Source organism: Microplitis mediator, chromosome 2, assembly GCF_029852145.1.
Source record: "Microplitis mediator isolate UGA2020A chromosome 2, iyMicMedi2.1, whole genome shotgun sequence".
Classification (NCBI taxonomy): domain Eukaryota; kingdom Metazoa; phylum Arthropoda; class Insecta; order Hymenoptera; family Braconidae; genus Microplitis; species Microplitis mediator.
Window position 1 is genome coordinate 4,711,436 of NC_079970.1, and position 14,825 is coordinate 4,726,260.

General features: G+C 29.4%; 6 protein-coding genes across 8 annotated transcripts; 4 read left to right on the top strand and 2 right to left on the bottom strand.

Moving 5' to 3' along the window:
* The first annotated feature begins 1,026 nt into the window (after positions 1-1,026).
* LOC130678640 (paramyosin-like) lies at positions 1,027-4,742 on the top strand. The gene is made up of 6 exons (XM_057485979.1): positions 1,027-1,354; positions 1,463-1,541; positions 2,618-4,122; positions 4,185-4,316; positions 4,384-4,548; positions 4,616-4,742. The coding sequence occupies exons 1-6, from the start codon at positions 1,317-1,319 to the stop codon at positions 4,641-4,643; spliced, it is 1,947 nt and encodes a 648-aa protein (XP_057341962.1). The 5' UTR covers positions 1,027-1,316; the 3' UTR covers positions 4,644-4,742.
* Positions 1,396-5,793, bottom strand: LOC130678643 (vacuolar-sorting protein SNF8). Of its 3 annotated transcripts, none has more exons than XR_008991852.1 (4): positions 5,651-5,776; positions 4,766-5,575; positions 4,587-4,683; positions 1,396-1,567 (listed from the first exon to the last, which is right to left on the bottom strand). XR_008991852.1 is itself a non-coding variant. In XM_057485983.1 (3 exons), exon 2 carries the CDS (start codon positions 5,568-5,570, stop codon positions 4,812-4,814), a length of 759 nt encoding a protein of 252 aa, XP_057341966.1. In that variant the 5' UTR covers positions 5,571-5,575; positions 5,651-5,776; the 3' UTR covers positions 4,583-4,683; positions 4,770-4,811. The 3 variants fall into 3 exon arrangements, 1 of the variants encoding a protein (XP_057341966.1); XR_008991853.1 differs by having other exon boundaries at positions 1,398-1,567; positions 4,770-5,575; positions 5,651-5,793; XM_057485983.1 differs by lacking the exon at positions 1,396-1,567 and having other exon boundaries at positions 4,583-4,683; positions 4,770-5,575.
* Positions 5,794-6,099: 306 nt separating this feature from the next.
* On the top strand, positions 6,100-8,076 carry LOC130678642 (RNA 3'-terminal phosphate cyclase). Its single transcript, XM_057485982.1, has 7 exons — positions 6,100-6,518; positions 6,582-6,699; positions 6,772-7,096; positions 7,153-7,294; positions 7,352-7,491; positions 7,561-7,717; positions 7,789-8,076. Exons 1-7 carry the CDS (start codon positions 6,477-6,479, stop codon positions 8,002-8,004), a joined length of 1,140 nt encoding a protein of 379 aa, XP_057341965.1. The 5' UTR covers positions 6,100-6,476; the 3' UTR covers positions 8,005-8,076.
* LOC130678641 (GDP-Man:Man(3)GlcNAc(2)-PP-Dol alpha-1,2-mannosyltransferase) lies at positions 8,074-10,550 on the bottom strand. The gene is made up of 6 exons (XM_057485980.1): positions 10,371-10,550; positions 10,098-10,307; positions 9,799-10,028; positions 9,003-9,220; positions 8,367-8,911; positions 8,074-8,290 (listed from the first exon to the last, which is right to left on the bottom strand). The coding sequence occupies exons 1-6, from the start codon at positions 10,391-10,393 to the stop codon at positions 8,074-8,076; spliced, it is 1,443 nt and encodes a 480-aa protein (XP_057341963.1). The 5' UTR covers positions 10,394-10,550.
* A 112-nt stretch (positions 10,551-10,662) lies between these two features.
* LOC130678644 (NTF2-related export protein) lies at positions 10,663-13,088 on the top strand. The gene is made up of 4 exons (XM_057485984.1): positions 10,663-10,825; positions 10,924-11,010; positions 12,186-12,330; positions 12,411-13,088. The coding sequence occupies exons 1-4, from the start codon at positions 10,817-10,819 to the stop codon at positions 12,599-12,601; spliced, it is 432 nt and encodes a 143-aa protein (XP_057341967.1). The 5' UTR covers positions 10,663-10,816; the 3' UTR covers positions 12,602-13,088.
* LOC130678645 (NADH dehydrogenase [ubiquinone] 1 alpha subcomplex subunit 7-like) lies at positions 12,949-14,788 on the top strand. The gene is made up of 3 exons (XM_057485985.1): positions 12,949-13,088; positions 13,171-13,349; positions 14,585-14,788. The coding sequence occupies exons 1-3, from the start codon at positions 13,020-13,022 to the stop codon at positions 14,697-14,699; spliced, it is 363 nt and encodes a 120-aa protein (XP_057341968.1). The 5' UTR covers positions 12,949-13,019; the 3' UTR covers positions 14,700-14,788.
* Positions 14,789-14,825: the final 37 nt, after the last annotated feature.

Consider the following 14,825-nt stretch of genomic DNA (forward strand, 5'->3'; position numbering starts at 1 on the left):
AATAGATGATTTTTTAATATCAGCTGATGATAATAACCGGCAACTGATGATTTAGTTTTTTACTTGTAATTTTAAAATAAAAATATGAGTATCAATCAGTATAAATTTAAAACAAATAAATAAATAAATTAAAATAATGAAATTTAAAAAAATGCAAGTACGGATTTTGCATTGATCTAAATATGAATTTTTTTATTTTTACTCTACTTACATTTTATTCATTCCCTGCTTAGAAAATCCGATAGATTCTTACAGCTGTATATATAAGGCCCTATACTTAACTATAGCACTTCTCATAGAACTCATTCATTCTTATAAAATCTCTGGGAATTTATGAGAATCTATTGGATTCTAAGAGATTTTTTAAACAGGGTTTATTCCAAATTTAAAAAGTTGACAATTGTCTGCTACATTTACATGAGTGTAAATGTAGCAGATATGAGACAAATTTTAAATTACAAATGAACGAATTAAACAATTAAAAATATAAAAATAAAAAAATGCACATACTGGTTTTTAAATTCGATAAATGCGCATTTTTTAAAATTTTATTAGATTCAAATTTAACGCTTATTTCAAAATTTTTAAAATTGACAACTGTCAGCTACATTCACAATGATCCTGAAGTTAGCAGACAATTGACAATTTTCGAATTTTCTTTTCAACAGTAATTTAAAAAATAAACCAAAATAAAAATATGCACATGTAGAAAATTAAAAAGACTATAGGTGCAATTTTTTCAAATATTTTTTTTTTTATAATTTATCGTTTTTGAAAGGATTAAAAAATTATCATGCGTCAACTAACTTCTGTACCATACATTCACACTCATAAAAAAATTATTATTTGGGAAATTTGTTTATTTAAATTTAAATACTTTTTGTAAATCGATAAATTAATTAAAATAATTGACATATTCGCCGGTTAATTTTTTTACAGGTGACGTAGTTGGTACTCGTGTACATGAATTTAAATTTATAAAAGTTAATCCCGCAATGTTGGTTACTTGAAAAATAAATAACGAGCGCACTCGTTCAAGTGAGACATGAGACGGTGGCTTTTTTAATGTTTGTACACTTTGACGTCTGCGTTGTTTGGGGTTGATTATTATAATTTTTTCTTTTATTTTTTTTTCACTCAAAACAAATAAAAATATATAGATATTTATTTTTATTATTTTACACTTTCAAATCATGCATTACGCACTTATAAATAAATACCAGATTAACATAAATTTTTATTGTATATTTTTATGGATACTTAAGATTTAATAATTTATTTTTATTTGAATTTATGAAATTATAAATTAAATTAATATGATGGAGACTGAAATAGACAGAGTATGTGAAAATGGGTAAGTAATTAGAACCATATTTAATTTATCAATGTAAAAATATTTTATTACACATGAGTTATAAATTAAAATTACACTTTCTTTGTACTTTTTTTTTCAAATTTTTAGCGCTGATGAAAGAAATTTAATAATTAGAGAATATGAAACTGTAGTTGAAGGCCTTCAACAAGACCTGAAGGCATGTAAAGTAAGTTATCCATTTATTGCATTGATCTGTAAATAATAATAATAATTATTATTAGTTTTATTCAGAGCCTTATTTTAAACATAAATGATTTTTCAGAAGCTGCTGTAGAATCTGGTGAATCAGTTAATATTTATTATTCTTTTACGCGACGTTTCGCAATAATTTACTGCTTCTTTTGTACGACTCGTGCTTTACGATCGAAAAATTTTTTTTTTATTTTTCTACAAAAAATAATTACAGGTACAGGTAATCGTAAACACAAATTATCTAAATTCTGTTTTTATGGGAAAAAATTTTTGACTAAGTTTTTTTTTTAAGAAGACTGCTATGAAAAATATTTACAATGACATAGCAGAGCAATTTTATGTACTGATAATGTTAATATCGCGTCAGTAATTAAAAAAGGACATATTTTTATACGCCCTTTTGGCTATGATAGTAAAGTTAGCGGACATCTGACAATTTTTAAAACTTTGAAATAATAAATTAAAATGTTTGTAAATTAAAAATAAAAAAAACGCATGTTGAGACAATTCAAAATTCAGTACATGTATTTTTTTTTAATTTTTGTTATTTTAATTACTTAATTTTTTTATATGCAATTAAAAAATTGTATATCTACTACATTTACACTTCTTGGCTTTAGTCCTTAAGTTTAATATATAATTTTTTTTTAATTCTTAATCATATCATAAACTTATTCCAAAGCTGAAAATTTGAAAAAAAAAAAAAAAATTTTAGCTTTAAAATAAGTCTACAAAACAATTGGCAATGAAAAAAAATTATCCGCCCTTTTGGCTTCAGAGTCCTAAAGCCAAAAGGGCGGATAAAAATATATGTCATTTTGGAATTAGTGACGCGATATTACACATGGTGGTATTATGATATTTTTGTGTATTACGTTTGCCTGTACATGTACCAATTGCAATTATTTATTGTAGTACGCCTGAAGAATGAATTATTGCGCAACGTCGCGTAAAAAAATAATAAATATAAACTGAGTCACCTGATCCTGTAACAGCCTCTAAAAAATTATTAAAATAATAAATTATTGTTATTAATAATTAATATTACAGTTTGAACAAAAAAAATTGAGAGGAGAGATAGATATTCTCAGGGAGGAAAATAAAAATGCATCAGATGTAGCGCGTGAGTCATTTAGACACTCGAATAATACTGGAGAGTGTCCAAGTAATGTTGGTAATCAAGAAAGTATAGATAATTTAAAAAAACAAATATCAATAATACAATCGGAGAAAGAATCAATGTTTCAATTATGGCAAATGTCACTAAATGCTGTCGATGTACTTGAGCAAGAACTGAAAGCAACTCATCCGTCCGATGGAAAAACAAGTAAATATTATCAAGAGCAAATAAATAATGTAAAGGAAGCTTATTCAGAAGCTATTAAAGTATTAGAAGCTAAACTTATTCAAGTAAGAGATAATTTTACAAAACATCAAACTCTGTGGGAATCTGCAAGAGATAAATTGACTCAGCTTAAAAATGAAAAGACTGATTTAGAAAATAAAATAGTTTATTTAGAAAATGAATTAACGTTAAAAGATGAAAGCTACCGCAAGACTATTGAGACTTTGAAGGCTGGTTGTAGTAATGCAGAGCAACAAGTTGAGAGTATCAAGACTCTTAAATTAAAAGTTGATAATGAGCTTATGGAAATGAAAGCAGTTGCCAGTAGATTAGTTTCTAAGGATTTAGAGTCGAAAGAAAAAGTCGCTGAAGCTATTGAATTAATAGAGACGGCGATGAAGGAAAAAGAAATAGTTCTACAGCGCGAAGCTCGAGTTATTGATGAAAAATCAAAATTAGAAAACCGATTGGCTAATTTAGCTGAAGAATTTACCGCTCGCTTAGACAAAGAGTTGACTGAATTGAAGGGTAATTATGAAAAAAATATTCAAAAATATTTATTTGAAATCAAAGAGCTGAAAGCGGAGTTACGTGACAAAGTAACGCTGGTTGATCGGGTACAGAGAGAGTCTAGATTGTATGAAGAGGAATTGCAAAAAGTTAAATGTAATTATGAAGATATTTTACAGAGATCGAATTCAAAAATTGTCGAGTTGGAGCAAAAATTGAAGGATGCTGAGTCTAAGATTGAAAACTGTCAAGAATCTTGTAGACGAAAGTACGAAGAGAGAATTCGACAGTCTGACAATAAAGTGAGTGAGCTTGAAGAAAAATTGGCTAGTTGCCAAGATCGGTTGAAAAGAAATCAAATTTACAGTGCAAGAGACACGGAGGACCGGGTCAAAGAGGCTGAGGACAGAACCAAAGAAGCTTTTGAGAGATATGCCAGTCTTGAGAAACGTTTTACTCGGACTCTTGAAGAACGTGATGGTATTTCAAATGAATTGAGAGCACTGCAGATTACTTTTGATCGTGAGATAACGCGGCGTGATAATGAACGTCGGCTATTGGACTCGCGAGTACGAGAGCTCCAAGAAGATTTACGTAAAGCCAACGATTTAGCTGATAGGTCAACAGCCAAAGCCAGTTCTCTGATGGAAAAAATTGATCTGTTAGAAAAAAATATTCACGAATACAAAAATCAATCGACGTAAGTTATTACTCGTTATTTAAATTATTTATTTTTTGTTTTATAAAACTTAATTTTTACAGACTTAATAATGAAAACAATTCGTCGATGGACTTTGAGAAATCGTTAAATTTAAAAATCATCCAAGATAAATATGAAGACAAAATAACCGAGTTAACGAAATACGTAAAAGTTCATCAAAAATTATCTAATAGGTAATTAAAATTATAATTAAATACAAAACTGTGTTCATAATCATTTTTAATTATTAATTAATTAAAGGTGGAAGGAAGAGGCTCAATCGCTGGCTACTAAATTCCAAAGCCGTTACAAAGAACTCCGAGCGAAAGTAAATATGTTGAAAAATGAAAATGAAGAACTGAATAAGGAATTAATAACTTATCGGCAACAGATTGCCACTGTACAACGTGTCCATTTAAGCCAAAGGTAAATAGATAATAATTTAAAAAAATTAATCAACTTACATATTAATCCATTAAAATATTTTATTTAGATTTGATCATGGTGATGGTGCGAGGTGACAAAGTTTTAAGTTTATTTCAACTGCAAGCTGTGTTAAATCTGTAAATAAAGTGAAAAGTATTTTCTTCGTACAAAATAAAATGATTTTGTTTAGTAAATTGTTGTTTTTTCTTAAACTTACTTACTATATTTAAAAATATTATATTATAAGTATCAGTTATTTTTTTTTAACAAGTATTAGAGTCAACACAAGCTGTGAATAAACTGGGGAACCAGTAAAGTATCTCACTATCATCTTGCTCATCTAGCCAAGCAAGTCCCAATTTAACCATATGATCAAGTGATTTCTGTGCTCTATCACGTTCCCATTTCAGTTCACTCTCTAACAGTGACACTGAGGCATAACCATTTCCTGTAATACTCGTCTGTTGGAGCACAGCTGTATGATCCATGCTCAGTTCACCAGGTATCGACTGTACCAAGTACTTTCCTCTGCCAATAGGGAGTACGGAAAAACCACTGCCGAATATTCTCAACTTTTTAGCTGCTGCCAACAAATCTTCGTTAGTTATTTCTTGGTGTTCCTTCCGCCTGCCTCTGGCTTGGATCAATCGATCTCTCAGCTCGTCAAGTGAAATCAAACCACCAGTCTTGTAATTCGTTGCCAAACAAACTTCAACGATCTGTACTGCTAGTTCGTAATAAAAATCACCGATGCCCAGCACTGACCAGAAACCTTTTCCAGATGCCAGAGGATCGACTCCTATTGACGCACACATTTCTGTAAACTGTCGCCGGAACTGTGCGTTCTTTTTTATCTCGTTCTTGTGTTTGGTAGCGAATTCTTCAAGATTTGTTCTGAACATCTCCATGTGTTTGGTCATCTGTTCAAACTGATTTTCCTGAATTGCTGTGCCCTTGTCTTTATACTTTTCTTGCTCGAGTTTTTGTTTATGAATCGCTCCTATTCCTGCCTTACGTCTCATGTTTCCTAAAATTAAAAATAATATTAACAATAATTTAAAAATCAGCGGTAATTTCAAATATAAATTTAAAAATTTCTTACCGTTTTTGTTTGTCAGAAATATTAATAACAATTAATTACATCAACTAGAGTATTGTCATAACTTATATATGATATTTTATATATATATATATGAAATATTAATGGACCACAAAGTATACAAATCAGCTGATTCAACAAGAAAACTTCATTGCCGACAATAATTCAAAAAATCTCATGAGTGTGAATGTAGCAGACATCAAACAAATTCAAAATTATAAATAAATAGAGTAAATAATTTAAAAAATAAAATTTGAAAAAAATACGCATTCAAAAAATTTTTAAATTAATAAACGCATTTTTTTAAATATTATTTTTTAAATTATTTACTCTATTTATTTTTAATTTTAAATTTGTCTGATGTCTGCTACATTCACACTCATAAAAATCTCGTAAAAATTTTTTTTAAATAATAAACTAAAATTAAAATCAATTTTAATCAAAATATAACCTGTCTAAATATTTTTTATGTTCAAAGCAGTTATTTATCTGATGATAATGACAATAAAAAAATCATCAGTAAAATAATGGAGATGAGTAAAGGTGGTGGGAGTTCAGCACTGGGATGCGTACGGAAATATATATCAGCGTAATTATATTTAATTTATAAAGAGAATTAAGACAGACCGCACACGTGCATATCGTAAAATTAATTACAGTAAACAGTTTTAAATTCTGTTAGCAAATAAACAAGCCTTTAAATTTTGACCGGTTATCCAGACATTTAAATAATTTATCAGTATAAATTTTTTTGATTTTCATTTTTTAATCTGGGTAATGAATGTAATTAAAATTAGTGCCGCTTAAAATTGTAAAACTGCATAAAATAATGTCGGGATTAGTAAAAATAGACGGAAGTCTGGGAGAAGGTGTAAGTAATTTAAAAAATATTTGAATATTTATATGGAGTTTTATTGGGTGTAATTATTCACAGGGTGGACAAGTACTCAGAATAGCACTGAGTCTGAGTGCGCTCTATAAAATACCTATAGAAATTGAAAATATACGAGCTGGACGTCCGAAGCCGGGACTGGCTGCCCAGCATCTCAAAGGTATTTAGTAAAATGTGTATTTATAAATATCAAAATATATTATTATTATAATACAACATATAAATTTATCAGGAGTTGAAATTGCACAGAGTATGTGCAATGCCCAAGTAAAAGGAGGGTACCCCGGATCAACGCGTTTAGAATTTATTCCAGGAGTCATAAGTAAAACAGAGAAACGAACTTTTCATGCCGACACCCAGACCGCTGGCTGCATTTGTTTGCTTGCTCAAGTCGCTCTACCAATAGCACTATTTCTACCTCCTGGTGAGCCGATTACTCTGATACTCAAAGGAGGGACCAATGTCCCGATGGGTCCTCACATTGAATATCTTACAGAAGTTTTCCGGCCTTGGTTGAATAAACTAGGGGCTGATTTTGATTTTACTGTTTTAAAGAGGTAAAAATAATTACTTATATTTTTATTTATATACTTTTATTTATATATTATTGTAGAGGGTATTATCCAAAAGGAGGTGGAGAAGTTCATCTTAGAATACCGCCAGTAAAAAGTTTAAATTCTGTAGAAATGCTGCACCAGGGTGAGATAAAAAGTATTTCAGGATGGGCTTATGTTGCTGGATCAGTTCATTTATCTGTTGAGTATTTTAACGACAGTTTTTAAAATTATTTTTTAAATTTTAATTTATTTTAGGAAGCCTACAACATGGCAGAGGTCACCAAAAACACGATACACAGGAAATTGACTGACAATAATATTACAGTTCCGTCAATTAATATCGAGTCATATCGAGAAGACAGGGAAATGGCTGTTGGCAATGGATCTGGCATAAAGTTATTATTTTTTTTCATTAATTATTAAACTGTGTAATTATTTTTTAACATAAAAAATTTAATTTGTAGTGTCGTCTGTCAACTGAACAGTGGATCTGTTATTGGAGGCTCTGGACTCGGTTCAAATCGCCGTGACAATAAATCAGATCCAGCTGTTGAAGCTGCTGAGCAAATTGTCAAGCCTATTCTTGATGGTTCTTGTATTGATGAGCACATGCAGGACCAAGTAAATTCATTCATTTATTTATTTATTTGTTGCTATCATTGAAGGATTATAAAAAAATATATTTTTTTTAGATGGTGCTTCTAATGGCTTTAGCACACGGTCGTTCGAGATTATTGCTGGGTAAGCAACAGCTCACACAGCACACGGAGACAGCAATCAAAGTTGCTGAATTAATGCTAAGAAATCGCGGCTTTCGTTGTCAAGTAACATCAAATCAGGATGCCGGTGACTCGAAACAAAATATTATTGAATGCGATGGCTGCGGTCTTACAAACGCTGCTAATTAATTTAAATTATCAGATAAAATACTGTAATTTTGTTTATTTAAATTAAATATAAAATATTTATAAAGACTTTTATTTTGTTTTAACCAGAGGTTTTATAATCCGAATAAATTCATTTTCAAATTGTTCACCAGAAAATCTATTGACTGAAGCCCTCGCGGCATTTCTTATAATGTCTTTAGTGTCTTGATCCATTTCGATAATATTAGCAATTATGGCTGCATACTCTTCAGCATCAGTTGCTAAGAATCCAGTCTGACTGCTTGGTTGCGTTTCAATAATATCCGCTCTGAAAGAAATATATTATCACTTAGTAATTTAAATTCCTTTTACAAACTAGATGAAAAAATGAATGAATAAATTACCGAGGACCACCGGAATTGTGAGCGACCATAATAAGTCCAGCAGCCATGCCCTCGACGACACTGATACCAAAGTGTTCATTCCACATGGTATGTAATCCAATGGTACCCAGTTGAAGCTCATCAACCAACTCATCGTAAGGTATATTGAGTTTAAACTCAACGTTCTCATCCACTGCCAAATGCTTAGAAAGATCTTCCATATCCTTAACACGTCTCTTGTCCTCATCATGGCGACATGAACCAACGAGTATTAAACGAACTCTCTCCCAAACTTCTTCTTTGACAATAGACCTCAGCTCGTACATTATTCTCAGCATCAGCGGATGATTTTTTTCAGGTCGAAACTGTGCTACCGAGACTATTCTCACGATATCGCCTTTTTGGTCGTCTGCTAGAAGTGGCAACTCCACAAGACGCTCGATGTCACACGGGGGATACACTCGAAATGTTTTCAAAGGACATTTCCATATCGCATTAATGTGGTCTTCTGTCCATGACGAGTTTACCATCACGACGTCCGCGCGTCGACCCATAAAACCATAAAGCTATTAAATTTTTTTTTTTTTATACTGATTATGAATAAATAAATGAATGAATGAATTATTATTATAGACTAAAATATTAATTATCACTTACCATGGCAAATAATCTGTAGTAAATAATTTTAGCAATCGAAAAGAAAGGATTGCTGGCAATTATTCTACGATTATTATGAGAAATGACTCGACGATAAACGTGTCTCAGCATATCAGTTGATATCGTTGGGTAATGAGTATAGGATCCAACACGACAGCACCCAATATATTTAAATAAAGGATAAGTAAATGCGTATCCCATGGTGTCTATAAAAATATCTGTAATGAAAATAAAAAATAAAATAGTAATAATAAGATTACGTATTGAAGGATAATGGTTGATGATGCAGGGTACGGAAGTTTGTGCCCAACAATGAGAATAAAAGAAAAGAATTTGCGCAAATTTTTCTATATCAAAACGACGATCGCGAGCAAATTTACGTGAATTAAATTAAAAGATATATTCAAATATCGAATGACATAAAAGCCGTCGAAATTGAAGTTGTGAAAAAAAATATGTCAATAAGACAATCAGCAAGACAATTAGCAAGACCATCAGCTAGACACTTGTTTTGCTCGTTGTCTTACTGGCGGTCTTGCTGATGATCTTACTGGTGGTCTTGCTAATTATTTTGCTGATTGTCTTATTGACATATTTTTTTCACAACCTCAATTTCGAGGGCTTTTATGACATTCGATATTTGAATATATCTTTTAATTTAATTCACGTAAATTTGCTCGCGATCGACATTTTGATATAGAGAAATTCGCGCAAATTCTTTTCTTTTATTCTCATTATTGAGCACAAACTTCCGTATTGATGATGATGATGATGAGTAGATAAAAATGATTAAAACCTGGCTGAAGTGCTTCAAGAGCCTCGAGTCCAAGTAAATATGACCCGATACTTTGTGCCAGGAGAGTAAATTGCGGATACATCTCAGCTTCGACGTAATTACGTTTGTGCAGATAAATAAATTCAACGGGATTTATTTTTATGTTGAATGTTCTTTTCACACGATTAATCATCTCTTCTGGCGCTACTTCGAGATCACCAGTATATATCGCAATATGTACATCAGGATGCCTAAATAAATTTTAATAAATTAGAGATACCACTGATAATTAATAAATTATTGTATAAAATATAAATTACTCTTTTTGGAGAGCTTTGACGACTGTCCATAGAACTCTTTCACCGCCACCTCCTGCATTGCAGTAAGGATGAAAAATTCCAACAATCTCTTTGGAATCAAATTCTTTTTTGGTAAATTTTCTTTTGAAATAAATTGGAAGCAGTTTTATTGTTTTTAATATACAAGTTATATAGATTACTGTTATTTTAAATACTGTTGTTATTGTAGTTCTGTAAAATATAAAAAACGATTATTATAAATTATTTTTTTTGTTTTTTTTTAACAATACTCACTTAAAAAATTCAATATAACCCATTTTGGGAACGATTAAGTCGTTGGAGTGCAGATAAAAAATTTAAAAACGAGTGTCCCCAATTATGTCAACGTGGATCACATATATTTTTATCAAATAAATCAAACTTATAAATAAAAGTTAAGAATTATACACTTGTTAACTTGGAAATATATAAAAATATTGCATCAGTATTATCATCAGCTGGTCAGATCAATTGATCAATACATGTACAGTATGTTTATATATACTATATATATGAATATAAATAACATTGTTGTGTTTGGTCTTTGGTGGAGAGACACATGTGCTAAATTATTATCATTGTTGTTTGTACAGCATTAATAAAACTGTCCAATAATTTATAAATAATTTTATAAAGTGAGAAATAAATTATTCATGTTATAGAAATTTTGTTTGTAAAATAATTATAAATACAAATAAGAAATGGATCAGGTTAGGTTTATGTTTATTTTAATAATTAAAATAATCATTTGTTTTATTTAAAATAACAATTATTATTGTAACAATAAATTTATTTGTTTTTTTTTTAGGAACTGAAAAGCAAAATTGATGAAGCTTGCAGGACAGCTGAACAGTTTACGAAATTATATTATGAAAGTTTGGATAAAAGAAGATATGTAAGTTAACGAGTGTGAATCTAGCAGACTTCAGATAAATTTAAAATTATAAATAAACAGAGTAAATAATGAGTGTGAATGTAGCAGCCATCAGACAAATTTAAAACTATAAATAAATAGAGTAAATATTTAAAAAAATAATATTTATAAAAAATGCGTTTATTAGTTTAAAAATTTTTTTAATGCGCATTTTTTTTTTAATTTAATTTTATTAATTATTTACTCTATTTATTAATAATTTAAAATTTGTCTGATGTCTGCTACATTCACACTCATGTAAGTTATTGTCATTGTTATTTACTCTGATAGCCACCAACCGCAAGTTAACTTGGGCTACGGAAGTATTCTGAAGTCAACTTAACATCAAATGTTGGAGATCAAACAGTTGCATTGTCTGTAACTTTAAGGGTCGGCAGTACTAAACGAATTTTCGAATTTTACTTTTCTAATTACGTTTTGAATAATTACGTCGCTCGAATGATGAAAACCTTCCGAAAAAGTTTGTCTATCACATTTTTTCGGAAGCTATAGAAATTTCTGTAATAAAAATTGATTAATAAATTAAAAGAAAAGTAAAATTCAAAAATTCGCTTAGTACGGCCCAGCTTTAATTCAATTTGACTTAAAATGTTACTGTCAGATAATGACGTTAAGTTGATTTGAAATTTCACTTAAAATTGGCGGCAAGTTTTTCTGTCAAATTACATTCAGTTTACGGTAGTTACCCTGACAGCCAAGTTTGCCGCAAAAGTTGGCATTTCCATAAGTTGGCAACTTTTCGAGAAACTTGTCGACAACTTTCAGCTCGTGTAACTGTTGCCGCCAACTTGGCTACAAGTTGCTCAGAAACTTGGTGTCAGGTTGCGGCAGTAGATTATCGCCAAGTTTCTGAGCAACTTATAGTCAACAGTTACACAACTATAAGTTGTCAACAACTTGTCAAGTTGGTCGTAACTTATGTACACCAACTTTCTGATCAGAAACTCTGGCTATCAGGGTCGATTTGCATCAACTTGCATGCAAATATTATCCAGCCAAGACTTGCCAGAAACTTGATAAGTCAGCCGAAAATGTTTCACTGCAGAACTTGCTGAGCAAGTGGCTATCAGGGTAAATTATTAACTGGATTTATTTTGTAGTAAAATATTATTGTAATAATTAAATTAAAATTATAGCATATCGCAAGATTGTACCTTGACACAGCTCAATTGATATGGAACGGAAATGGAATTGAAGGCAAAGAAGAGATACAAAAATTTTGGATAAGTTTGCCAGTATCGAATCATTCTATTTCGTCATTAGATGCTCAACCTGTGACAAGTAATTTTCTTTTTATTTATTTACTTATTTTTTCCTATTAATTAACGACATTTATGATATTTATGATTTTATTATTTTAGGTCCAGCAGTTGAAGAACAGTTGACATTTCTAGTTAAAGTTGGAGGACAAGTTAAATATAATGACAAAGCATCGAAGCCCTTCAATCAGGTGTTTTTAGTCACTGCCAAAGGTGATAAGTGGAAAATAGTCAGTGATTGTTTCAGAACTCAAGAGTCTTTGGAAACTGTTGCCGGCTCAAATTCAAATTAATTTTTTTTTATATATAAATTAATAAAATACAATTACGTTTTGATTCACATAAATTTAATAATAAAAAAAGTAAACAAATTTTGTACTGATAAATAAATAATTATAATTTAGTACTCATACTTATGAATTAATACTTTTACAACCAAACAACACTAAATTAAAGTGTTAATTATCTCGCCCAATCGTTTGATTGTTAATTTAAATCAATAAAATTATTTATTTATTACTTTTTATTAATAGTACAAGTTTGAATTTGGGAAATCTCGCGCGAAAAAAAAGGCGAGCGCACTGATTACGCATGCGTACAAAGTGAAATTTCTAAAAGAACGAACTCAGTGCTCACAAAAAAACAATATTGGATGTGGCTTCAATTTAAAAGTTATAATAATTTATCGTGTGATTGAACAATAAATTTAAAATGTCTGGGAAAATTCCGCACCGAGATGTAGGACCCGCTATTCAATTACTCAGACGAATAATTCGAGGAGTAAGTTTTAGTAACCTCAAAATAATAATTATTTGACATTTTAATAATTTTTAAAAATTATGTAATTTGTTTTCTAATCTAGAGAAAATTCATTCCTCATTTGAGATTTGCTGATGAACTGGCATCAAGAACTCAGCCACCACCGAACATTCCTGGTGGTCCATTTCACAAAACCTCCAAAGTTTATTATTACACAAGAGATGCCAGACGTTTAGTCGAACCACCAGAAGTTTTAACTACTGGAAAATTGATTGCTTCTGGGTATTGATAATTATTCAATTATTTATTTATTTGCTTTGTTGAAAAAAATATGAGTGTGAATGTCGCAGACGTCAGACAAATTTAAAATTATTAATAAATAGAGTAAATAATATGACCCTGAAGTTAACAGACAATTGAAATTTTTGGATTTTTTTTTTTTCAACAAATCAATAGCAAAAAAAAAAAAAACTAAAAGTATGCACATGCAGAAAATTTAAAAAACCATAGACGCAATTTTTTAGAATATATTTTTTTTTTTATTTTATCGTTTCAACAAAAATCCAAAAATTATTAAACGTCGGCTAACTTTAGTATCATGTAAATAATCACTAGTATAAATGTAGCAGACATCAGACAAATTTAAAATTATGAATCAATAGAGTAAATAATTATAAAAAATTCACTTATTAATTTTTTAAATGCGCTTTTTTTAAAAATTTTATTTTATTAATTATTTACTCTATTTATTAATAACTTTAAATTTGTCTGATGTCTGCTACATTCACAGTCAGAAATAATCAATAAAATGAAATTTAAAAACAATGCGTATTCAAAACATTTTGAAATTAATAACTGCATTTTTTATAAATATCATTTTAATTATTTAGTCTCTTTGTTTATAACTTAAAATGTCTGATGTCTTCTACATTCGCACTCATAAAAAATAAATGAATGAAACTGAAGTTAGTCGACGTCTGATAATTTTTAAAAACGATAAATTATAAAAAAAACAAATATTTGAAAAAATTGCACCTGTAGTTTTTTTAATTTTCTACATGTGCATATTTTTATTTTTTAAATTAAATTGTTGAAAAGAAAATTCGAAAATTGTTAATTGTCTGCTAACTTTAGGATCATAATAAATGATCATGATCATGATCCTGAAGTTAGCCGGCATTTGACAATTTTTGAATTTTTGTTTTTCACATGTAGAAAATTTAAAAAACTACAGGTACAATTTTTTAAAATATTTTTTTTTATGGTTTATCGTCTAAAAAAAAATCAAAAACTTATTAGACGTCTGCTAACTTCAGTATCATTAAATGATCCTGTAGTCAGCAGACAGTTTAAAATTTTCGAATTTTTTTTCCAATCACTTAATTTAAAAAAAAAAATAAAAATAAAAATATGCACATGTAGAAAATTTAATAAACTATAGGTACAATTTTTCCAAATATTTTTTTCTTATAATTTATTGTTTAACAAAAATCAAAAAATTATTTAATTTTTTTTAGATCGAGCGTAGCAACTCAAGAACTAAAACCTGTCACTCCAAATAAAGTCTACGACCCTCCACTAGCTGATCCTCCTAAAACAGAATTTGTGGGTCCGTTCGACGACAAATTATGAGTCAAGTAAAAAAAAACTAATTATAGAATGTAATTATTTAAATGTAGATAATAAAAATTAAATAATTAATATTCTTATATTTAAAATAACTATAATCGTAATATAAATTTAAAGTTTCATTTTATT

Bases quoted from the DNA above. Each gene is read 5' to 3' on its own strand.
- LOC130678640 (XM_057485979.1), top strand. From the start codon at position 1,317: ATGATGGAGACTGAAATAGACAGAGTATGTGAAAATGG. The intron at 1,542-2,617 runs GTAAGTTATCCA...TTAATATTACAG, and splicing joins AAGACCTGAAGGCATGTAAA to TTTGAACAAAAAAAATTGAG. The intron at 4,549-4,615 runs GTAAATAGATAA...TATTTTATTTAG, and splicing joins CGTGTCCATTTAAGCCAAAG to ATTTGATCATGGTGATGGTG.
- LOC130678642 (XM_057485982.1), top strand. From the start codon at position 6,477: ATGTCGGGATTAGTAAAAATAGACGGAAGTCTGGGAGAAGGT. The intron at 7,295-7,351 runs GTTGAGTATTTT...AATTTATTTTAG, and splicing joins CTGGATCAGTTCATTTATCT to GAAGCCTACAACATGGCAGA. The intron at 7,718-7,788 runs GTAAATTCATTC...TATTTTTTTTAG, and splicing joins ATGAGCACATGCAGGACCAA to ATGGTGCTTCTAATGGCTTT.
- LOC130678643 (XM_057485983.1), bottom strand. From the start codon at position 5,570: ATGAGACGTAAGGCAGGAATAGGAGCGATTCATAAACAAAAACTCGAG.
- LOC130678641 (XM_057485980.1), bottom strand. From the start codon at position 10,393: ATGGGTTATATTGAATTTTTTAA. The intron at 9,221-9,798 runs GTTTTAATCATT...TTTTCATTACAG, and splicing joins TCTTGAAGCACTTCAGCCAG to ATATTTTTATAGACACCATG. The intron at 8,291-8,366 runs GTAATTTATTCA...TATTTCTTTCAG, and splicing joins CACAATTCCGGTGGTCCTCG to AGCGGATATTATTGAAACGC.
- LOC130678645 (XM_057485985.1), top strand. From the start codon at position 13,020: ATGTCTGGGAAAATTCCGCACCGAGATGTAGGACCCGCTATTCAATTA. The intron at 13,089-13,170 runs GTAAGTTTTAGT...TTTCTAATCTAG, and splicing joins TCAGACGAATAATTCGAGGA to AGAAAATTCATTCCTCATTT. The intron at 13,350-14,584 runs GTATTGATAATT...AATTTTTTTTAG, and splicing joins GGAAAATTGATTGCTTCTGG to ATCGAGCGTAGCAACTCAAG.
- LOC130678644 (XM_057485984.1), top strand. The intron at 11,011-12,185 runs GTAAGTTAACGA...TTAAAATTATAG, and splicing joins GTTTGGATAAAAGAAGATAT to CATATCGCAAGATTGTACCT. The intron at 12,331-12,410 runs GTAATTTTCTTT...TTATTATTTTAG, and splicing joins AGATGCTCAACCTGTGACAA to GTCCAGCAGTTGAAGAACAG.